Source organism: Pseudonaja textilis, chromosome 1, assembly GCF_049901715.1.
Source record: "Pseudonaja textilis isolate UNSWEBS1 chromosome 1, rPseTex1.2, whole genome shotgun sequence".
Taxonomy (NCBI): Eukaryota; Metazoa; Chordata; class Lepidosauria; order Squamata; family Elapidae; genus Pseudonaja; species Pseudonaja textilis.
This window is the reverse complement of record NC_141990.1, coordinates 245,846,460-245,870,861: the sequence shown is the minus strand read 5'-3', so window position 1 is coordinate 245,870,861 and position 24,402 is coordinate 245,846,460. Positions and strand designations below refer to the sequence as shown.

Sequence of the window (24,402 nt, the reverse complement as noted above, 5' to 3'; positions counted from 1 at the left end):
ATCCCTATTTTATTATTTTATTGTTTCAACTTATGCATGGATATATTTTTACTTATTTAACCTGTATGCATTTTATTTAAAAAATACTCTCTGATCATGAATCAATTTCTTTCTACCAATGTTTAGGATATGTATAAAACGTTATAAATTGAAAGCAATTAACCCAAAACCATGCAGTAAGCTTCCTCTTTAATGAAGCTTCATTGATTGGCCTGTTCTAAGAATTCTTGCCCTACTCAGCTTGTTAAAGTCACTGAACAACCTAATGCTGCATAAGGAGAACTTAACCTGTGGAACGGCTTGCTTGCAGAACATATGTGGGTGCTCCATCATTGGAGTTTTTAAATAAGAGATTAGACAGCCATTTGTCCAAAATGATATACTGTAGGATCTCTTGCTTGGGCAGGGGGATTGAACTAGAAGACCTCCAAGGTTCCTTCCAATTCTATGTTCTGTATAACCTTATTTAATCTCATATTAACGGCAATTTTTTGTCCTATGACCTGTCTTTGGGATTGGGAAGTTGCATGTGGTTACAATGGGCAATTTCTGAGATCTATGTGGTCATGCATGGGTTTCCCCCCATCACACGACCAAACAAGATCTGGTGACTTCGCAGCTGGCGCAATTTCCCTCCCTCCTCCTTGCTGCTGTAAGGAGAACCAGAGAAGTAAACATCTTGTTGCAGCTCTTGTTGCTTCTTTCATTGCCGTTGCTTTAAGGACTGGAGTACTGTAATTGCCTTTCTTTTTCATTATAGTATTGTGCTTGTTTGTAAGTATAGGAAATCCTCAACTTATGAGTACAATTGAGCCCCAAATCTCCATGTTGTTAAGTGAGTCACACCCCATTTCATGACCTTTTTATTTTGCCTACATCATTAAGCAAATAACTACAATTAAGTGAATCGTGATCTTTAATTAAATATGGCTTCTTCCATTGACTTTCCTTGTCAGATGCTTCCTAGTAAGATTGCAAATGACAATCCCCAGGGCACAGGGATGCTGCAATCATTGTAAATATATGCTGATTGTGAAGCATCAAGTTTGATCATGTGACTGTGAAGATGCTGCAACAGTCAGAAGTTTGAGAACTGGTCATAAGCCACTTTTTTCAATGCCATTGTAACTATGACCAGTCATTACACAAATATGTTGTAAATGGAAGACTACCTGTACAAAGATAAATGTTTTTTTTTCATTACTGTTTGTTTGCATTTGCCTTGGAATTGCTTGCAGAAATCCTAGCCAGCATCTACGGAAAGAACATCGTTACTGTAAAGTTCCTTTGCATTCTAATATACTGTGTTTCTTCTTAGCATTTACTAATAACCTGCTTCACTGGGTCATAAAAAGAATCAGCAGAGCCTTTACACTCCATCAATCAATCAGATTAGAGGCGGAAAGGACCTTAGAGGTCTTCTGCTTCAACCCCCTGTTCAAGCAGGAGACCCTATAGCTTTGCTCATTGTGTGAATTTATTCAAGAAGTCACTAGACTTAAATTACAGTGATGATGTAATGGGGGTACCATTAAATGATCCTATACTATTTCAGATAGGTGACTGTCCAATCAAACCTCCAATGATAAAACAACTTTTGAAGGCAAACTGTTCCACTGGTTAATTGTCCTCACAGTTAGGAAGTTTCTCCTTAATTCCAGATTGCTTCTCTCCTTGATTAGTTTCCATCCAGTGTTTCTTGCCTTACCTTCTGGTGCTTTGGAAAATAATAATAATTAAAACATCATTGCTAGCAGTCTTTCCCCCATTTTTTTCTCTCTTCCCAACTTTAAAATCAAAAGCACGCTCCTATTCCCGGGGCTTTGGGAAGGCGGAATTGTCGTTTTGCTTGCGAGGCGGATCTGCCCGCCCAGAGGAAGACACAGTAATGCGGGGGAGGAGGAGGAGAACTGGATGCTGAGCCCGGGACTGCTGGAACGGGCTTCGGCGGGGAGAGACCCTGTCCGATCTCTGCAGAGAAAGCCCTTCTCTCCTCGCCCCGTCCGAGAACAACGCCGCCGGAGCAGTGGCATCTTTTCGCCGCCTCTCGCTTATTGTTCCTCAGGGCTGCACGCGCGTGCGCGCCCTCTCTTTCGCCTCAGCGGGGAGCTAACATGGCTGCGCTCTGCGGCGGACTGGCAGCCCCTTCCGTGCCGCTGCAGAGCCTCGGTTGGCCGTGAGGAGAAGCGCGAGAAGAAGCTCCGTGTCTGGCCTCCCGTGTGGCTGCTGTTGGTACTGCGCTGCCGGCGCCGCGCCCTGCCTCGGCTTTCCGCTCTCCATCCCGCCTCGTTTGGGAGCTGGTCGCAAGAGGGGGTGAAAAATTGCCGCCGCCCGCGCAGGTAAGCAAGGAAGCAGACGGGGCTGGGAGTGGGGGAGAGAGCGACCTAGGACCCAGCCCATCTAGTGCCGACCCTTTTCCTCTCCCCCCTCGGCACTAAATGGGCTGGATAGCTGTGGCTAGAAGAGGGAGGGGGAGGGGGCGTGTGGCTTTGGGAAACGGAAAGGCCTCCTTTCTATCCGTCAGATGCAGGCTTAGCCGCGATTTTAAGTCCCTTAAATAAAACCATCCTGTCCCCGCGGCGAGAAAAGCGATTTAATTCACCAGTGGCTGCAGCGGGGGTGGTCAAGGACTTTTTTTTCTGACGCCCGTGTCTCGTCTCACCCCCTCCCCCCCACCCCCGCCCAGGCTGCCGACCTTGGCCTTGGGAAGAAAAATAACAGGGGTCCTTGGTGCTTTCTGGGTTTGCTTGTTTTCTTGCAGACGTTTCATTACCCTTAACATCGTCAGTGCTAGCAAGGAGCGCTGTTTGCTGTCAGCTTATATTCTAGCATCTTACCTGTCTGTGCGGGTTGGGGATGGTTGAGCTGTTTATTGATGAAAAAATTTCAAAGGTTGCTTCTTTATTTCCTTAGTTCCTGGGCTTGTGAAAGAACAAATGAGAAACCATTTGCCAGTGGAGTTTCTTAAAAAACAACAACCAAGATTTCATACTCATGTCCAGATTCTACACAAAAAAACCCAAATAACAGCAAACACAATAAATGAGTTTTAAACTGAATTATTTTTAACCTATTAATTTACCCATTGTCAGCAAGGTTTCCTAAACCAACCAAGATTTCACCCTCAAACCAGACACGCATGATAACAAAAAATACAGTCAGCTTAAACTAAGTTATTTTTACCTATTTAATACATACAATATAATGTAATGTATAGAAGAACTTAGATTTCATTAAATATTAAAAGAAAAAGCTATAAACCCAGATAGAGAGTGGAAAATCAGCATCAGCAACCCTGATGAAAAGTATTTTCATATTTTTTGTGTGACTTACACTGAGAAAGGTTCTGCAAATAGATTATATGTGTTGTGCCTTACATTAAGGCTTTGTGTGTGCAGGGAAGAATGTTGAAGGAAAGGAGGAAAACACGATTTTTTGGGGGAAAGTTTAATTTTAAAAAAAAGTCAGTTCACTATGGCAGCTATAAACCCTATCTCTCTTTACACATGTTGTATGTGTGGCCATGTAAAGAGGTGGGGTTAAATCATGTAATCATGGATGACAGAATTATTTTTTGACCTTTCCATGAGGATAAATCTGATTCCAAATTAAAAATTGATCATGGTTGGCATGTTGGTTACTGTAATTGCATATAAGAGTATAAATATTCTTTCAGATCTATTCAGCATCAAACAATCTCAAGAATTAGAATTCTTTTGGATAGAAGTATTAAGCCAAATTTGTCCAATCTCTTCTTAAAAACTTTAAGTGATGGAGTACCCACAATTTTTGAAGGCAAACTGATTAATTGTTCTAATTATCAGGAAATTTCTCCTTAGTTCTGAGTTGGTTCTCTCCTTAGTTTCCAGCCATTGCTCCTTGTTCATTCTAATAATTCATTTTGGTAATCCATTTTGGTGGCATGGTTAGGGGAAAAAAGGCAGTCATTGAGAGAAAGTGCGTCTGTCTTAAATTCCTACAAATCGTTATACTAAATCTAGCATTCTGTATTTGTGAGAAACAGGGTTTGTTATTAATACTTTCAGCTTTTCTTGTCTTTTTAAAAAAGTGTAATTTTGGTATGTCTGTCTTTCAGAAGTCTTGATCCTGTTTGGTTTTGCTGGCTAGAAATTATCATCTTGTTTTCGTGGTTTTTTTTTCTATACCTATACATATTTATACCTTATTACAAGGACATTAAAGTGAAAAGTAAGTGTTCATTTATAAGGCAGACAGAGTTCTGGAGTGATATAGAAAATTGATTTCAGTAATCTGACTTTTATTCAGATGCTGATTGTAGAAATGCCTTTTTAAAATTAAATTTTATTTTATTAATAACAAACTTGATCAGTTTTAATATTTTGTTCATGATACAGTTGACTACTATCTGTGCAAAAGATTCTATGAACTATAATTCACATGATTTATGTCTGCTTGCTACAGGGACGTTGATTTCTGGATTATGAAAGACTTTCTTTCAACAAGACTAATTTATCTTTGAAACAATGAACTAAAATAGGACAAAGATTTTAGAGCTAGATTATTTTTAAGCTCCATTTTTTAAAACACTGCACCTTAGCATATGTATTTCAGCAAATATGTGTAGTTTGTTAAAAGTCTAACAACCTTATCTTGCAAGATATTTTCTCCTACTACCTGTTTAGAATAAGGGACTTCCTTATTGTAAAAGTATAAGTTTCTCAGAAAAAAAATTAAAACTAAACTTGTGCCTCAAACATGGGTTCAGTTTTCATTTTGAGTTGGAACAACAGACCATAATTATTAATAGTAATGATACTGTTGGCACTCAGAGTTACGGTTTGGAAAGCTGCATATTCTGTGCTGATAAACACTGAATGCATAATAAGTTGGCTGTGGCAAAATGTTTGTGGCCAGTTGGCCATAGCAAGTTGTTCAAGACCAGTCTTGGTCCTGGAAATAATTCTGTACCTCTGTTAGGATGTTTAAGATTTTGCTACTTACTCCTTTTCAATTGCCGCATTGTGCCAGGATCTGCAGTGAGTTAGCATGTTTATTCTGATTATTCTGATTACCTATAGCTATAGGGGACTCTAATATTGTAAACAAAACATATGTTTTAACAGGTATTCAGAGAAGGAATGTATCTTAAAACGTCAGTATTTTGAGTATAGGAAGTGAAGTGTAATTTTCCAATATCTATTTGATAATAGTTATGCATAAAAACTTAAATATACTTTTGATGTCATAATAGACAACTTTTAAACTTAAAATGTTCACAACTCCATGTGCAAATACAAATGTAGATCAGTTCAGTCATCATTATAGAGTAGAAAAGATTGATAGGCTATCTTTCGTCAGTCACTTTTAAATATAAAACAATAAAAAATAAACAGTAACTGAACAAGAAATTCAATAGATTGGTGGAAATTTTATTTATTTGTTTACTATGAAATTTATATGGCTGCCCATCTCGGGACAGCTTACAATAAAACAAGCAAACAATGTATAGAAAAATATAGTATTTCATTGACTTGCTTGGTACTCACCATCCATAAAGACACCTTATGTGCTTTTCTCTGGTGGCAGAGATATAGATCTGCATATATGTTGCTGGTCAGTATGTCTCTTTCTTATGTTTACAACCATGCCAGATATTCTTTTGGAATCAAAGCACAATAGGTTGATCATATGACCATCTCTTTCCCTTAGCATCATATCTGTTGGTTTGCAATTAGCACACAAAGCAGGATGCTGTCCCTCTAGCCAGCATGGAAATGCAGCAAGGGATGAATTTTGTTTCATTCTGTTCTAGGTGCAGAAAGTTGACAAAAGCACTGTCTTTCACACTCTGCTTGGAAATTGGTGCCTTGTTTCTCATTAGCAGTCATTGCACTCAGAGAAATTGTAATTGTTTATGTTTTGGACAACTAGATGAATATTTAATTAAAAGTCTGAGGCCTAGGCAGGAATTCCTCTTGCAGGGATGAGAGATGCTATTGCACAATATGTTTTAATTTAATTGGAATCCGTTTGGTTCATAGCCAATAATAGATTGCCATTTAGCTTTAAAGTTAATTCTGTGTTTTGTTTGAGCTTTAGAACATTTACTTCAAGAATATTATTTCAGTATGGTATAAGTTCACTGAGTGATGAATGTTGCTTATTTTATCACTTGGTGTCTTGGGTACTACATATATCTCAAAATAAGGTGGTATCAGATTTAAGGTTTCCTATCCCAAAACAAAAAATAGAATTTTTAAAAAAAACTCCATAAACAAGCACAAAGATTTTGTGCAATGCTCTTTTTCCCCACTGTGTCTACCTATGATTGTTAGTCTCATCTGAAAGCAATCCTAGGATTTAGTTGTTCAACAAAACACTTCATTCAACTTGTGTGTGAGTGTGCTTATTAAATGAGTACACTCCATACATGTAATTCTTAATCTGCAGAATCAAATATATCATGCTGAATTTAAAAAAAATGGATTAGGATTATTATAACTTCTAGGTTGTTATTTTAGTATTCTACTTTTTTCACCTTTAAAAATTAGATTACATCAATTATGGTAGATGCAAATTTGTATGAATAATGGTTTAGTATAGAATTTGGCAACAGTGATAATATATGAATGTCTAATTCCATCTTTCTTAACTGCCAAAATTGAGGATGTCTCAGGATCCAAACATACCAAATGTAACTGAGGGAAAATCAGATGTGTCACAAGATAATCAACAGGACCAGGTGGACAATGCAGAGCAGGTTGTCCGAAAGAAGATTCGACAGAACACACCAAGTCCTAGTAGAAGCAACATACCTGAGGGTAAGCAAAATTATTTCAGTAGAATACTTTTTACCACAAGCAAAATAATTGTCCTGCAAGTTTCCTTTTGCTCTGCACATCTATGCAGCCTTCTTCTGATAAAAGGAACATTACCCTCACCTCAAAAAATCTCAGAAACTACTCACTATGAATGTGTTTTCCAAGAAAATTACCTGGACCTGCATAGGGAATGGAGTAAAGCCTCTTTATTGCAATGGTGGGACCTTGTTGTTTACCTAATTCCTCTATAGAAAAGAATCGTTTCATTAGCCAGATTAAATGCCTTGCCATTTATGTTCCTGGAGGGAAAATTCAACAGTATATACTACCGCAAGGTCCCCTGGGCCCTTCCTCAAACAGGTACTCTTGGACATTCTGTTGCACTGCCCATTTAATCAGCCATAGTGCTCTGAATTAATTCTGCTCCTACTAATTTCTTGTTTGGCTTGGTTAGAATTAAAAAATGCCTGCACAAATGTATAGGGTTTGCTATGATTGTTTGATTATAATTGTTATATGACAGCTTCTGAGATTAATTTTGGCAGCACCTACTGGCAGATTTATCTCTGCCTTGATGGTTGATAATATTATTAATTTCCTGGGGAAGGTGTTTCCTTTTGTTTTTTTCTGACTATATTAGGTTTGATATTTTGGTTTTGATCACAAATTAATTAAACTAAACACATATTTAATATGTACTATGTATACATTAGAATGTTCACTATGATACTGTACAACGTCTCAATAAAAGTTTTTTTTAAGCTAATTAGCAAGCTAATGTCTGGCTAACATAAAACTGCCCAATCTTCAGTCTACCAATCTGGGAGATTTTCTGAATTAAGAACTAAATGCTGATTCTATTTTGCAATCACATTTCTGTTTCATCTTACACAGATGGCCCTTTGTTTATCCTTAATCTCTGTGTGCCACTACTCTTATTCAAAGCATGGATACTATAATGAAAGTAATGATAATCAATACATTGATAAAAATGCCAAATCCAGTCCAAACAACTGTGCAACCAACCATAATAATAATATAATTTTTTTACCCAACATTTCAATTCCCTTTCCTTTGGGGGAGACCTTCATTTTTTTGTGACCATGTTTTTTCAGAAAAGAGATGAAAAATACCCTGTTTCTCCAACAATATGTCCTTCCCCCAATAAGAAGTCCCAGCATGTTTTATAGGCATGAAATGAAATTAAGCCCCTCTCCCCAAATTAAGGCCTATATTAAAACATGCGAAATGGGGGGGAATGGTGGGGGGGGCTTGCCGTTAGGAAGTACTGTTGTGGCACACCCGGATATGGTGCTGCCTGCGTTGACCCTGATACGAAGTGGCCCACCAACGCCGAGGTCAACATCCAAGCCGTCGCCGCCCACCCGCCCGAAGATGCAAGGGGTGGTATTAAGTCACTCCTGAAAAGATGTCCTAGCCATTTTTTGGGGGCTCAAAAAAAAATAAGACCTGGCCTTATATGAGAAACACGGTAGTATGTACATATGCTTACACCTAAGTTTCTTAATGAAAACCACTTTTTCATTTCAAAGGTAGTGAAGTTAATTTCTGTGGATTGAATATGGAAAATTTGAATTGGATTCTGTTAGAACTATATCAACATCATAATTAAAAGCTTCTTTATTATTAATAGCAATAGCAGACTTATATACCACACCACAGTGCTTTATAGCACACTGTGAGTGGTTTATAATGTCAGTATATTCCCTCCAACAATCTGGGTCCTCATTTTACTGGCTTTGGAAGGATGGAAGCCTGAGTTAACCTTGAGCCGGTCAGGATCAAGCTCTTAGCAGTGGGCAGAGTCAGCCTGTAATACTGCATTCCAACCACTGTGCCACCGTGGCTCTTTATAAACTCTTCCTGATACTTAACATGCAGTACTTGGATTGTATTTTCTTTCTAATATCCAAAATATTGGTCCTGATAATGGTACAACATGATCGGTTCTTTGGAATTTTAACACATAAAATACTTCAGACTATACTTAAATTGCTGGATTTAGCTGTATTAATGTTTATAATTTCTTTGTTAGTTTTATAAACCACCATTAGTCCCTCTACTGGGTGACTTTAGGCAAGTCATTCTCTTTCTGCCTAACTTACCTCACAGGATTGCTGTTGTATAGAAAATAGGAGGAGGAAGGTGTGTTAGATATGTTTGCTGCTTTACTTGTAAAAATTCTAAAGGTGGGATATAAAGAAATATGAAGTAAATATTGATAAAGCAGTGGTTGAGTGATTGCTCATTAAGCCCATCTTTTCTCTCCATGTGGCTTCACCCTTATCATTTCATCCCCTGTCAAAATCTAAAACTTTAGGAACTGCTTTGAGAGAAGTTCACAAGAGGCTTAGAACAGGGGATAGCAAAGATAACTACATTAAGAATAAAGGTGATAAAATAATTTGAGTTGAAAGCAAAATGAAACAAAAATAGAGATTTGAATAGGAAAGATTATGTCAGAGTAAAATTGAAAGGAACTATAAAAGTTACTGTCCAAGCAGAGAAAGTTATGAAAAATAATTTAAGTACTGTGAGAATGCTGAAAAATGGTAAGGGTGCTAGTACAGCTGCTTTAACTGATAAAACATTGAACTTTTTTTTTTTTTTTAATAAAGTTTTATTTGGGTTTTTACACATACAAAATACAAGTAAAACATCTTTTTTGAAAATAGCATGGTCCCGGGTTGAACTTCTTTATACAGACACAAAACTCAATTTCATGCTCCTTTTTGTGTTCTATTCCATATCTTATACTAGTCTACATTTTCTATATAGTTTTTCTCCTCATTTAATTTTCTCAATTTTATTTTGATTATCTCATCTCAATTCAAATCATTATATTTATACTTTTGTCTGTTTCAATTTCATATTATCTTTTCTCATTAAACAGATTTTCTCCTGTAGTTACGAATTGGAGTATGACACCTTTATATCTTTGAATTACATCCATTCAACTCTTATTTAAACTTCAATATATACCTTAAGGTTATGACCTTCAATATAATACATAATACATAACTTCCAGTCGAATTCTGCTTGGCACATTCTTATAATACACACTATATTCTTTTTTTAAAAAAAGAAAAAAGATTATAAATATATGTAATTATAAACCCTCATTCCATTCCAATTCAGTTCTTTCATTAATAATCATTAAAATCTTAACATCTTTAACACTTCTTTTCAATTAAATATCATGCTTCCTTAAAGACGCATATAATCTCCATAATTAATTTTTCCCTTACTTCTCTTCACATATGTTTTGTAAATCATTAAATATTCATTTTGTTACATTTATTTATTGACAAGCATTCTACTGAATTACGATAGCTATTTTATTAAACATTTTAATCACACATTGTTTCATATTTTCTAAAATTATTTCTGTTTCCAATATAACAATACCATCTTATGTACCTTTGCAGAATCCCCTTTTCCATTAAATTTTCACCCATCATCTCTAAATAGGCCCTGTTTCTCTATATTTTGCTTCTGTCCTTTATAACTTCTTTTCCTTGTTTTCTTCCCTCTCATCTTCTCCTCCCCCTTTTTATCCCCTTGTCTCTCTACTTCTAATTCTCTCTTCTGCATTTCTCTCTTCTGTTGCTTTCTGATTTTATACTTATTTTTCACGCTATTTTTTTTTTTGGAGTTGTTTTTCCCAATCTTAAACTTTCCATTCTCTTTCCCCCCTTTCATTTTTTCCCCCCACCTAAGATTACTTGTTCATTAAAGATACTTTCTTCTTTGTTACAATCTTATTGTTCTGCAGGCATTTCTTGTTGTTTCTCATAATTCCAAATCTCCATTTCTAAAAACTGAAATACGAAGCCAAAAGAACCTCTCCCTTCTTGTGCATCTTCTTTGTACTTTTTAAGTTCCATTTTCAGTTCTTCTAAAAGTGGAGCCATTTTAAACAGTTTTAAACAACCACCCAATTGATTTTAGTCATTCAAATACAATAACCAAAAATCCAGAAATCATCAAGTAATCCAAATAGTCCAAAGTTATTTCTTCTTATTTCTTTTTCGACTTTCTCTTCCTGGGGTTTTTGTTGCGATAATTCAGTTAGAATGTATCTTTTGGAAGTCTTGTTGAGATTTTGCTGTAAATTCTTTTTAATTCTAGGCAGTCTGCTCCCTTCCAGATCCTGCCCTTTTATTCTTTTTCTCTCCTTTCCTGTTTTCAAAAGCTTTTGATTATCCAGAAATCTTTATTATCCCTTTGACTTTTTATTTTCAGCATTAAATGCCTATTAATGTCAAAGTTGATTTTTTTCCAATTTCTTGCTGAAGTCTCTTAGCTGTCAGTATAGGAAAAGGAGAAAAAAACCCCCAAATCTTTTCCCTTTTCTCTCTGCTTCGCAGCTTAAAAATCTTCTTAGGGAACAATGTTATTGTTTTTTTTTAATAGTTTCAATTCCAGGGTACCTTATTTGTTACTTTTGCTGTTTGACCCAGTCAACCAAAACTTTCTCTTCTTATCTTCCTCCTGCACATTCTTTTCCGGTCGAGTTCTTCTTTGTGGTGGCCATTTCTGACCACCACTACAACCGCCTTCGGGAAAGGGAGTAATGCCAGCTGGGGAGGAGAGATGCGGCTCTCCTCAACCCTGCAGGCAGTCTCCTGCTTCTTCACCACTTCTACGGGGTGGCTTAGCCCCAAAACCAGCCAGCTTGGGGTACTCCAGCGGCGAGCATGGATCGAAACCTCTCAGAGACTGTCTGTCGCCAAAGAAGCTCAAACCGGAAGTCCGTAAAACATTGAACTTTGGATGTACTTCGTTTATGAATGGCAGTGCAGTTTCTTCAACACATGTGATGGTTGTATCTGTGCATGAAGATTGGAAGAATGCCTGTATTGTTTCCTCATACCAAAGATTAATGTAAACATTAGTAATCTAAGTATGTTTAGGAAGGTTCTTGTCTAAATTCCGATCGACCAAATGTGCAAAATTTGAGAAGCGTCAAGTGGCTTTATGCCTGGCAACAATGTGCAGGCCAGATCTGAAATAATTTGATCATAGCTAAAGAGTGGATGAGGATCCAATTGCACAACAAATACATGAAGAAAGTGTGAGTGGGATGAGAGAGAAAAAAAGACCAAGAACATGCTTGTTTGTGGAGTTTATAACACCCTTAAAACTAGAGTAGTGAGAAATTTAAAGAACAAAAGATTGTGAACTACTATGTAGATATGATTAAAAACTAGGATGATTTGCAAAAGCAGAAATGTGTTGACAGGTGTGAATGATGTTGGCATAACAAGATTGGGATAAATTAACTATTATCAGTTAATAAAAAAGAAACATTTTACATAGCATTTCTTAGTTCTCCATGTTGCATAAGGATTCTTTATTTTGAAAGGGAATAGTGATGGGTACATATGTATAATACATGATTATATTACCGCTTCAGGTACTGTATAGCTTGATTGAAATGATCAGATTGTATGTTCAACAAAGTAGGATATTCTTTGCTGAAGCATATTTCCTTGGTCCACAGCTAGCCCTGCTCAGTTTGTGTCAGTGGAGGAACTGATGGATACAGCAAAAGGTGTTACAAACATGGCCTTGGCCCATGAGATTGTTGTCAATGGAGGTTTTCAGATTAAGCCGGTTGACTTGCCAGCAAACAGGTAAGAGGCCTATTATGGGTTGAAAAAATTCTAGAGCTGGGCTATAGTTCATAATCTTAAAGGAAAAGAAACATGACCAGTGGCTCCAAAAGTGAGGTCACTACTGCAGTTAAGAAATAGATTTCCAACATGCTCAAACCAATACTACAGAAGGTTTTTTGTGGAAATCTTCTATAGCCCATTAGACTCAATCTTAAAGAGAGCCTATTTTTCTTTTATGGAAGAATACCCATGGAAACTTTTAAGAGCAATAGAAAATATATTATGACATAATTATTTATTTTTAAGATGCACCTGCAACAATACAATACTTATAAAATATACAATATACAGTAAACAAACAACAAAAGTATGGTAACAGCTATTAAAACACAATAGGAATTGGGCAACTCTTGCCAAAGTGTGTGATTGCTTTGCAGAAGGAAGAACAGTTGTCATGGATGATTTAATATAAAAAAAATAAAAATGCTTAAAATCATGTATTCCAAGCTGTACCACTCTTTGTTTATAGATGGTATCTTCCCCAATGCTGTCTCCCAAACCAGGCCAAGCATTCCATTATTTCTTTTTAATTGCACATTTTATCGTTTTAGCAACTGCCAACAACAGTGAAAAGGTCATATGCTTTTTTAAAACGAAATTCCATACAGAGACAAGCATGGGATAAAGGCAGATTGCTTGTTTGGTACATAATACATGAAGCTTTCAAAACCTGGGTTAATTGAAGCTCTTCACCTTCTCTGGTAGCCATTCCCTTCCATATATTTGAATGAGTAATAAAACCAGCTGAATTTCTTGTACTGTTATCATAGTCATTAGCCAAGCAAAAAATTATCTTGCCCTTCTCCATTGTGATTCCTCCTTGAATATATACTCTGCGTGGGTTCATGGGCAAGAGATTTACCCATTTATGCCTTTCTTGTGTGTTTCTTGGTTAACTGCACATCAGAGTTGCTTTTCTTCTAAGTCCCATGTGCTGATTATGTTTTCATTTATTTATCTTCATTTTGCTTACCAGTCTTGAAAAAAGAGTAAGAGATATTGTCCACAAAGCTTTTTGGGATTGCTTGGAAGCACAGTTAAAAGAAAGCCCACCTTCATATGATCACGCAATTAAACTGGTAGGAGAAATTAAAGAGGTAAGATTGAAAGTATTTGTTATCATTTGAATATTTCTTGTCTATCTTCAAATATAATTATTTAAAAATAACTGAAGTAGCAGCAGTCTATGTACAGCTTTAGTTGTACAACTAATGATCTTCAAAGTTTGAATTCAAATCTTTTGAATAGCTGGTCAGCCAGGTTGGGGGACAGGAGTGGCAGCAGGAGGTGGTCATAAATGTGGAAAGTCCAAATTTTGTTCGTATGACTGTGGGGGCATTGTGACCGTCAAAACTTTGAGGATTGGTCACAAGTCCCTTCGTTCAGTACCATTGTAACTTCAAATGATTCCTGATCATCTAGCAAGGATGATTTATATGTGTTATCTTCCAAATGATCCCATTTATATCATTGCTAGTACTCTTAAAGTACTGAAGTATTCAAAAACAATGGAATACATGGATTACCAAATGAAGATGTAAAAATGGGCCTTTGTGTCCCATTTTGATTTTCAGATGCAGTTTTTGGAACACTGTGGAATATGGTATGCTGAGTTAGATGAACTCTGGTTTGATTCATTAAAGAAAGCTTTTACTTCCTTAAAATCATGATCTATTTGTTTTCTTATGCTTTGGAAACATGGATGGACAATGCAGATCCTTTATTTGTAGTTTTGAAATATCTTTTGTTGCTTTGCTCTCTTCTCACTCCTTTAAAGTCTGTCATATATTGCTCTAAAATGAATGTACTATTGTCTGGCTTATGACCTGATACTACTGAGTCATTATGCTGGTCATTCTATGCTGCCACTTGACTGAACAAGATTTTTTGATTTGGCTGTACAGTGGCTATAACCTTTTAGATAAGCCTTTGCCTACCATATTGAAATTCTATCCGTTGCTTCTTTGTAGCATGGTATTGGGAGAGAAAAGTGTTGCAAAAAACGTAGGGCATGCAGAAACAGAATTGTTTGCTTTGTTTCAGTTGTGCTTTTTCAATTTTTCCCAATTAAACTGCTCAAGAGGCTTTAAAAAAACAATGGAGCAAAAATCTATATTCAACTGCATCTTGAATGTCCAAATTTCAGTAAATAAAACTCTGAAACCTAAGGTCATTTGACTGTATATTTTTATATAACCACTTTTCGTAGTAACATAACGTTGTACTGTAGTGGTTTTTATTTTTGAATGGTATGACAGCAGTGTAATTAGTACTAGGAGCTAATAAAAAGGACATTACTTTCTTTCAGGCTCTCTTGTCTTTTTTGCTGCCTGGCCATACTCGATTAAGAAATCAGATTACCGAAGCTCTTGATCTGGATCTGATAAAACAGGAAGCTGAGAATGGTGCCCTTGACATTTCTAAGCTGGCAGAATTCATCATTGGAATGATGGGGACACTCTGTGCTCCAGCGAGAGATGAAGAAATTCAGAAGTTGAAAGACATTCGTGAAATTGTTCCCCTGTTCAGGTGCTAGAGGGGGAAAAGGAAAAAAAAAAAAGAATAAGTCTTCAGTCCAAAATGGCTTATCAGCTGTATCATTTTTAACAGGCATTAGATGCTATGTGGACTACTTGAATATATTTTCTTCTTTGCTTTTTATTGGGGACCTTATGTTAAGAATGAAGAAATTTGGAATAATAAAGGAAGATTATTCTTTGGCTAAGGATAATTCTTGTAATGTTTTGTAGTAAGGTGTATTTCCAGCTCTTTAAGGTGAATGTTCAAGCCCCTTATAGCCAATCCTAACAAAGTACAAGTAGTCCTCAGCTTACAACAGTTCATTTAGTGAGTGTTTGAAGTTACAATGGCACTGAAGAAAGTGACTTATGACAGTTTTTCACACTTACAACTATTGCAGCATCTTAGTGATCATGTGATCAAAATTCAGGTGCTTGGCAACTGGTTCATATTTATGACGGTCACAGTGTCCTCATGTCATGTGATCTACCTTTTGCAACCTTCTGAGAAGCAAAGTCAATGGGAAAGCCAGATTCATTTTACAACCATGTGACTATCTTAACAACTGCAGTGATTCACTTAACAAATGTGTGAAGAATGGTCATAAAATGGGGCAAAATTCACTTAACAAATATCTCACTTACCAAGAGAAATTTTGGGCTCCATTGTTGTCGTAAGTCAAGGACTACCTGTAAAGATTCACACAGTTTCATTAATCAGGCTTAAGGTAAAGAAATGGGAGATTATCATGCAGAACCTTGCAAACTAAATAAAACCCATGCCTTCATTTATGAACAAATTTCCTAATAGTAGGCTCTTTGTGAATTGTTTGAGCCTCTTTTTAACAGAACGTGTACCCTAAGGACTAAGCATCCTTTTACAGATAAGCGCAGGAGTGCAACGTTTTATGACTGATGTTTTGACATACAGATAACAGATAATCAGAGTTGGAAGGGACCTTGTAGGTCATCTAGTCCAACCCCCCGCCGCCCAAGCGGGAGACCCTACACCATTTCTGACAAATGGCAGTCCACTCTCTTCTTGAAAGTCTCAAGTGATGGCGCTCCCACAACTTCTGAGGGCAAGCTGTTCCATTGGTTGATCGTTCTGTCAGAAAGTTTCTCTTTATCTCCTTGTTCAGTTTCCATCCATTATTCCTTGTCTGGCCTACAGGCGCTTTAGAAAATAGCTTGACCCCTTCCTGTCTGTGGTAGCCCCTCAAATATTGGAAGACTGCTATCATGTCCCCCCTGATCCTTCTCTTTACTAGACTAGCCAAGCCCAGTTCCTGCAACTGTTTGTTGTATGTTTTAGCCTCCAGTCCCCTAATCATCCTGGTTGCTCTTCTCTGTACTTTTTCTAGAGTCTCAACATCTTTTTATAATGTGGTGACCAAAACTGGATGCGGTACTTTAGGTGTGGTCTTAACTAAGGCTTTATAGAGTGGTATTAGTACTTCCCTTGATCTTGATTGTATACCTCTGTTAATACAATTTAGGATTGCATAAGCTTTTTTGGCTGCTGCTGCTGCACACTGCTGGCTCATATTTAGTTGGTTGTCCACTAAGACTCCAAGATCCCTCTCACAGTTACTGCTATTGAGCCTGGTTTCACCCAGTCTATATGTGTACTTTTGTTTTTTCTTGCCTAAGTGTAGGACTTTACTTTTCTCTACATTGAATTTCATTTTGTTAGATACGGCCCAGTGTTTTAGTCTATCAAGATCCATCTGGATCTTGAGCCTATTTTCTTGGGTGTTAGCTATTCCTGCCAGCTTAATATCATCTGCAAATTTGGTAAGTTCCCCTTCTATTCCCTCATCTAAGTCGTAAATGAAGATATTGAAGAGTACTGGGCCTAAGACGGAACCTTGTGGCACCCGACTGCTTACTTCCCTCCATGTAGACTTAGACCCATTAAGGCCTACTCGTTGAGTACGGCTTGCCAGCCAGTTGCGAGTCCATCTAGTGGTGCTATGTATTCCACTTTTTTCTAGCTTACTAAGAACTAGGTTGTGGTCTACTTTGTCAAATGCTTTGCTGAAATCTAAATATATTATGTCCACAGTATTTTGCTGGTCTACTAATTTAGTCACTGTGTTGAAGAATGAAATAAGATTGGTTTGGCATGATCTGTTTTTAACAAACCCATGCTGACTGCTAGTTATTACTTTACTTGTTTCTAGATTTTGGCAGATCTGTTTTTTTATTATCTTTTCCAGTATCTTCCCCGGTATTAATGTTAGGCTGATTGGATCTGTTTTTTTTCCTTTTTTGATTCCTTTCTTTCCCAGTCTCAGTGAGCTCTCTTATTTAAAGCCTCCCCTGACTATAAATATGGATTCCTTCCAGAAAAAAAGCCCTATGTGTTGGGAGGAACATTACTAGCTTGGGATTTTGCATCAAATGCCGTTTTTCTGTGTAGAAGGAATTGTCTGATGGGTAGCATTTCATCACAGCAGATCCTCTTCCCTGGCATTCAGAAGTGGAATTGCTCTGAGGTGGGCATATGTTATCAGAAGGAACTGGGCTACAGTTATCAGAATAAGTATGGATAAAATCATGCTATTTGCCTTTCTTCGGAAATCAATCCAAATTGATTCAATGGAACTTTCTCCCCAGAGAATAGATATAAGATTGCTATTTAAAGATAATTTGTAAAATAATGAAGCTTTCTCCAATCTAGTATCTTTCAAGTATAATTCAAATCTCATACAGTAATTTTCAAATACAAAGGCTGAACGTGATATATCTCCGTATAATGGGAATTTAAGATCAGAACTTCTAGTTCTGATTTAAAGCTTTGTAATAAGGATAATATATAAAGCAATATTCCGATGTAACTACTATTGGATAATACTTCATTATTTCCATAAACTTCCCTTGAAAGAAGACTAATTCTTCATTTTCTTTTGACTTAGTTAATTATCTTGACTGTTCAAGGCTTGCTTTATTTTTTAAAAGTACGACTAAATTTTGAAAAGCTTAATGTCTTTTTATTTTTTGCAGAGCAATTTTCTCTGTGTTGGATTTGATGAAAATGGACATGGCTAATTTTGCTGTCAGTAGCATTAGGCCACATTTAATGCAACAGTCAGTAGAATATGAAAGAAAGAAGTTTCAGGAACTGTATGAAAAACAGCCAAGTATGATTTTTCTTGCCTTCCTTTACTAAATGATACACTTCTATTGTTAAAATGGAATTTATGAGGTAGATTCAGCAGGAATATTCAGTTTCATTTTTTAACAACTTACTTAATTGTTCAGTATTCAAAAGAATATCAAATAAAAAACTTCATAAGATATGCCCCCAATCCCTGTTTTCCTGCCATCCAAAATGATGCAAGTCAAAACAAATTAAAAACTACCACCTGCATAATCAGTGCTGTTTCACACATCTTTATATAACATTGAGCCAAATAAAAAAATTACACCAGATTTCATGGGTTTTGTTATGTAAATCTGGCAGCTATTCTGCAATGTGGAATTTATTTCTTGTGTTGGATGATTGTAAATGTCCTGGGAAAATGGACAATAATGGTAGCCATAATTATTCAAGTGTTTTAGTTATGATAATGAGTAACTAAATGGGCATAAGAAATGGTGGTACCTGCCAATTTTGTGATAGCTTCAGTATATGACCCCTTCCACTTGTGGGCCTGATTTAAGTCCTTCCTGGTTCCTGTATGGGGCTAGGTGTGTGATAACCTGGATTTGAGAAATTATCAGTATTTGGGGGGATATAAGCTGGAGATGGTTCTGAAGCACATGATGAGTATTTTGCTGCAGAAATCACTCTTGAAAGTCAGTATAGGTTTATTTTAAATGAATAAATAAATTGGTGGAGTAATGACTGAATGAAAAAATATCTCTCTCTCTCTCTCTCTCCCTCTCTCCTTCTCTCTCTCAAATAGATTCCTTAGATTTTGTGACTAAATGGCTGCAAGAAGCCATGGTTGATCTACAATCCAAAGTTGCCTGTGCTAGTAATAATGATGCTGCCTTTGCAGTTCCGGCACTGAGTCCTGTTGCTGTACAAAATCATGCATATATCCAACTACTCAAATGGAACCATCTGCAGAAACCTTTCCCAGAAGTAACTATATCTGTAATTCCTGAAATCTAGATAACAACAACTGTGTGAAATCTTAGGACAGATTTTAAATAAGCCTTGTTCTTAACCCCTCCTGTTAAGGCAATGAAGAATTTAATCCAAGGAAAGAAAACACATTTCTAGTTGTGAGTGGGTAATGGTGGGGAAAGAGTATTTACCTCTAGAAAATTGTTGCATTTCTTTATTGGGTATACAGGAGAATAATGTCTTCCTTCTTGTTCTTAGGCCCTTAGAGAAGGCACAGAAAGTCCCATTTCCTTGGAGCTCCTCCATTTTATTTTTAGGGTAGCTCCGGAGAGGAGATGGTGTGATGGCTCAATAGTTAAGATGCTGGGCTTGTTGACTGAAAAGGTTTGAGACTTGAGCGCCATGTGACAGGGTGGAGCTCGTGTTCTTGTCCCAGCTCTGTCAGCCTAGCAGTTCCAAAGCATGCAAATGCGAGTAGATAAATAGGTATCATTTCAGTGGGAAGATGTATTCTGTGATGTCATGCTGAACACATGACCATGGAAGTGTTTCAAGGTCATTGGGTCAAACGGAGATGAGCACCACCCCCTAAAGTCAGCAATGACTAGCAGAATAAAATCCTCAGAGACTCCCCTATGGAGAAGAGTACAAATACTCACAAGAGGTTGTAAATAGAAGATATTCTCTTTTCTTACTTTTTCTCTTCTCTGGATTCACTTACATTTTTATTTTTATTTTTGTATTTATTAAATTTATAGCCACTTATTTCACTATCAAATTATTCTGGACATACACTACTAGGATTAAATGTACTTATTTTATATAATCCTAACTTTATAGTACTTAAACTGATTTTGCATTTAACTGTTTTTTTTTCTTTTTTTTTTTTTCAAAGTAAGGAAGTTTGAAGAATTTATTTTATTATTTGACTTTATGTTAATTTTAGTGTTTTATATTATGCTGGAACTATATTTTTGTGAAAATGTGGATGTGCTTATGAGTTAGAGTAGAGACATGGAACATACATTGAACAGGATAATTTGCTATTTAGAATGTGTAGTAGGGCTTGTCTTTTGTAAAGGAAAAATGATTTATCTTCATATTAAACTTGAAGTTTCTTTTTTAGTTTGTTTACGTTAGGATAATGGGATCATTGAAAGCCTTTTAAATTAAATTGTGTTATACTTAAGAACTGATATGTGGAATGCCGAGTTTTACATATGTTACTTAATATTAAAATTTTAGAGCTTTGTTTGGATCTTTTGCTGGTAACTGGATTGAAGAAGACATTACATATTTGACTTGACTATTGTTAAGAGGTAGCTTATGGGATGAAGCATTTTATATTTGTTAGGTAAGAGGCAACAAAGAAGTTATACAGTAGAATTGTTTATACTTGCATTGAAGAGGGTGGGAAGTCACTTGAGAGTTCTTTTATGCTTCTTTTTCTTGCATTTTTTCTCTTTTCTTCTAATTTATAATCTTTTATTGCTATAAAATCTGTAATAAAATTATTTTTTAAATGGAAAAATAAGGTGCCATATGTATCTAATAAATAAATGTATCCTCATGGAAAAATAATTATTAGTACTCGTTAGAGAGCAAACCTATTTTAAATGACACATAGATAACATTGATACTGGATCCTTTATTTTCATAGAGAACTAATTGCCTTTTTATTATTGTGTTTCTTGGAGTTTTGGGAAAGAGGATACCTCACAAAACAGTGTATCTGAGACAATTTAATAGCAATATCAGTAAGCTTTCTGACTATTTGAGAAGCTGCTGTGTAATACTTGAGCAGTTCAAAGCAGCACCGACAAGGATTTCAACAATGGGACAAATGAGAAGAGAATTCAGTTTTGAGTTGTCCCAAAGGTGCTTTTTCAAGAAGCAACTGGACTTTGTTTTTCTTTGAAGACATTTCGCTTGTCATCCAGGAAGCTTCTTCAGTTCAGTTCAGTTTTGAGCTATTACCAAAATGACACTTTGTCTTAGGCATATGCATGTAACCAAATGCAATGCTTACTGCATGAATCAGTTCTTAGAATGTAGTTTAGAATATATTATATAAGTCAAAGGTTATGGTACCAAGCTACCTAGGATTTTAAAGTTATACCCATAATTTATGAGTTGTATCAGTCATGGAAATTGCTGTAAATAAATTATGTTTGAATGACCCACCAGTTTTTCTCACTGATATATTTTGATACACATGGCATGTTGATTTATAAGAAATTTCTATCTATATTGGTTTCCTTCCCATACTGTAGTTTAAAAATCAGCTTACTAAAAACTGGAACATTCTGTTCATTGGTATATGAACTTTGCCCAGAATGATTTAACTACAGCAGATTTACAGCTTCAAGATAGGTGATGGAATCCAGTACCTTTTATAACACTATGAACTTGGCAGGGTTCAACTTTCTCATGATTTTTAATTGAAGAAGCTCAATGGGACATTGTAGATAAGTATATCTTGAATTGAAATATAATATTAATTAATCAGAAGGAATTATACAACATTTGATCTATAGGTGTACTTTTACATTTGCTTTTCTTCTTTTTACTTCTCTGAAAGCTTTGTATTTACTAAAGGTTTGATTTTAGCCAGTTATAAGTTTTTTGAGATTTTTTGGGGGAAATCCATACATGTATACCCGTAGCTTAAGATCAAAAGGATTGAGAGGCTGACACCTAGAATAATTTGGAAATTAACAATACTAAGAACTTTGAATAAGCCCACTTATGTTAGGCTGTGAGATTTCTTTCTTATCACACCTTGTCATTCTTTATATTCCAAACTTAGATCCATTTTCTGTGCTGAAAATGTTTTTGCAGACTGTGTTAATGGACCAAAGCCGTTTCCAGGAAATGCAGCTGGAGTTGGACCAGCTCATTCTAATTGGTGCTATTCTTCTGGTTACATTCAATGCATCAGGCTCAGCTCTTTCTGATTTGCCAGCTTTTACCAACAAACTCAAAATGGCTATCCAAGTATTGCTGACAGGGCTACACCTTCCGTGAGTACCTTGCAGATTTTGGTCTCTTATGGTATGATGCTGAATGCTATTGACATGAAACTTCGAGCTTAGGCCTACCTATTTGAAAGGATTCTGGTGTTTTCCCCACTTCTATTGATAATAAAAAGCCTTAAAATTATTGGGAATGTTATTCGCTTGGTAGATTTTTCTGAACTTGGAATAAGGAATCTACTTAAAATCAGCCGATCTCAACGTTACCCCAGTTGGTCTACTGGGCCTACAGATTCTGTATTCACAGCCAGCCAGTTAACCTAAAGCTGCCAGTGAACTCACATGTGCATTCTGAAAAATGCAGGTTTGAATTCCTCCCCCCAAATCATAATTAAACCTAGTGTGAATAGGAAATGCTACTACCGTCATTGTCATTTGTTTATGAATTTAATTTCCTATTACAGGTAGTCCTTGACTTATGACTACAATTGAACCTAAATTTTTTGTTGTTAAGTGAGACATCTGTTAAATGAGTTTTGCCCCACTTTACGATCTTTCTTTCCACAGTTCTTAAGTGAATCACTGCAGTTGGAAATGAATAACTCGGTTGTTAAGTGAGTATGGCTTCCCCATTGACTTTGCTCATCATAAGAGATGATCAAGTGACTTGGGACATAGCAATAGTCATAAATATGAACCAGTTGCCAAGCATCTGAATTTTGATCACATGATCATGGGGATGCTGCAAAGGTTGTGTGAAAAATGGTCATAAGTCACATTTTTCAGTGCTGCTGTAACTTTGAATGGTCACTAAAAAAACCTGTTGTAAGTCGAGGACTACCTGTATATTTATAAGGCACAAAAATAATGGCATAGCTTCCACTACTGCCATTTTTCTTCTTCAGGACTTCTTATTGGTTTTTATTTTGGGGCAAGGCTTATGATTTTGCTGTCAGATAAATCAGCTTTAAAGTTTCATCTGAGCTATTCTAATACATGGAAGTTTTTTTTATTATCATTTTTTAATTCTTCTAACCTTTCTCTCTAGTTCCTTCAACTTGGATGAAACTTTGGCTGTCATAAGTGAAAAGATTTGTGCTGAAGTTAACAGTTGCCTTTCCCAGCATGGCTTTACACCATTTACATCTGAAAAAGTGATTGTGCTTAAAGGACAAATCCAGGCTCTTGCCAATGCTGATAACGCTGTATGCAAATTGATAGGTATGCATTATGGATAAAATGAGTTTTGTTCAGAGTTTATAATTGTCTGCAAGTTCATATTCATATCTGAGAACATGCAATATGTTAATGTTATAAAAAAGTAGAAAATATTTGGGATAACCTTTGTATAGGCCATTTCTTTTTTATCCATAAACAATTTCTTTTAGCTAAGTGAACAAGCTAAATGATTTTAAAAGATTCAGGATTTTATCCTGGGATAATTGCATATATGTAAAAACAGGATATGACCACTTATATTTTATATCTTTGGATGCGACTAGAATACAAAGATGCATTGGGATATTTGAAGTAAAAAGACAATAATGCTGAAGGAAATTTAGAATTTATTATTGAGATAGGTTTATTGAACCAGAAAGCAGCAGAATCATTTATTTGCCACATAAGTTTAGTTTGGCTCTAGAAAAATGAACAGGATAAATTAAGGCCTATTAAATTGCCTTATTAACTCTCTTCTTTTCTCAAGATTCAAGGATCCAGTTGTTTTTAGAGAATTACCTTGCTTGTGGTCATCAGAAATCACTTCCTCCTGTGCTTGGTGGATTGGGCCCTATTCAGAGAGAGCTGGAGGAGATTGCTATCAAGTATATTCGTCTTGTTGACTACAACAAGCTGGTTTTCAGTCCTTATTATGATGAAATTCTCAGCAAAATATTGAATAAAGAATTTCCTGAGCTGTGAAGAAAATGGAAAAAAAATGCCAGATCCGTTTGTATGCAGTCCTTCAGTAATAGGGCTTCAGTCCAGGGCCAGAAGACTGTTTTAGTTTGCTTTTACTCTTTTTTTGTAAAAGAGGGCTGAAAAATGAAAGCTTCCTTTAGAAGCCAGTTGTTCGTTTAGGATCCCTACAATCGGTCCTGCCATCCTCTGTACCCTTCTGGATCACCTTTCCCTACACAGCCCACTGCTATTCAGACTTCTCTCTGAACCATTACCTGGGGAAGATACATTTATGCATTTAGGGTAAAATGCAGTATCTCAAGAATTGTGCTGATCATACTCCAATTAGACTTTTTACAGAAGTCCCCAGCATGGTTGGCTTGCATCACCGCATTCCACTTGTTCCTTTCAGACAGTAGCTTA

General features: G+C 36.2%; 1 protein-coding gene across 2 annotated transcripts; it reads left to right on the top strand.

The window, feature by feature from the left end:
* The first annotated feature begins 1,872 nt into the window (after positions 1–1,872).
* Positions 1,873–24,143, top strand: TCP11L1 (t-complex 11 like 1). Of its 2 annotated transcripts, XM_026705954.2 has the most exons (11): positions 1,873–2,339; positions 4,097–4,209; positions 6,649–6,803; positions 12,331–12,463; positions 13,482–13,602; positions 14,814–15,034; positions 18,034–18,170; positions 18,939–19,120; positions 21,947–22,128; positions 23,129–23,301; positions 23,786–24,143. In XM_026705954.2, exons 3-11 carry the CDS (start codon positions 6,650–6,652, stop codon positions 23,998–24,000), a joined length of 1,518 nt encoding a protein of 505 aa, XP_026561739.1. In that variant the 5' UTR covers positions 1,873–2,339; positions 4,097–4,209; position 6,649; the 3' UTR covers positions 24,001–24,143. The 2 variants fall into 2 exon arrangements, with proteins under 2 accessions (XP_026561739.1, XP_087777315.1); XM_087921189.1 differs by lacking the exon at positions 4,097–4,209 and having other exon boundaries at positions 1,897–2,339.
* The last annotated feature ends 259 nt before the right edge of the window (positions 24,144–24,402 follow it).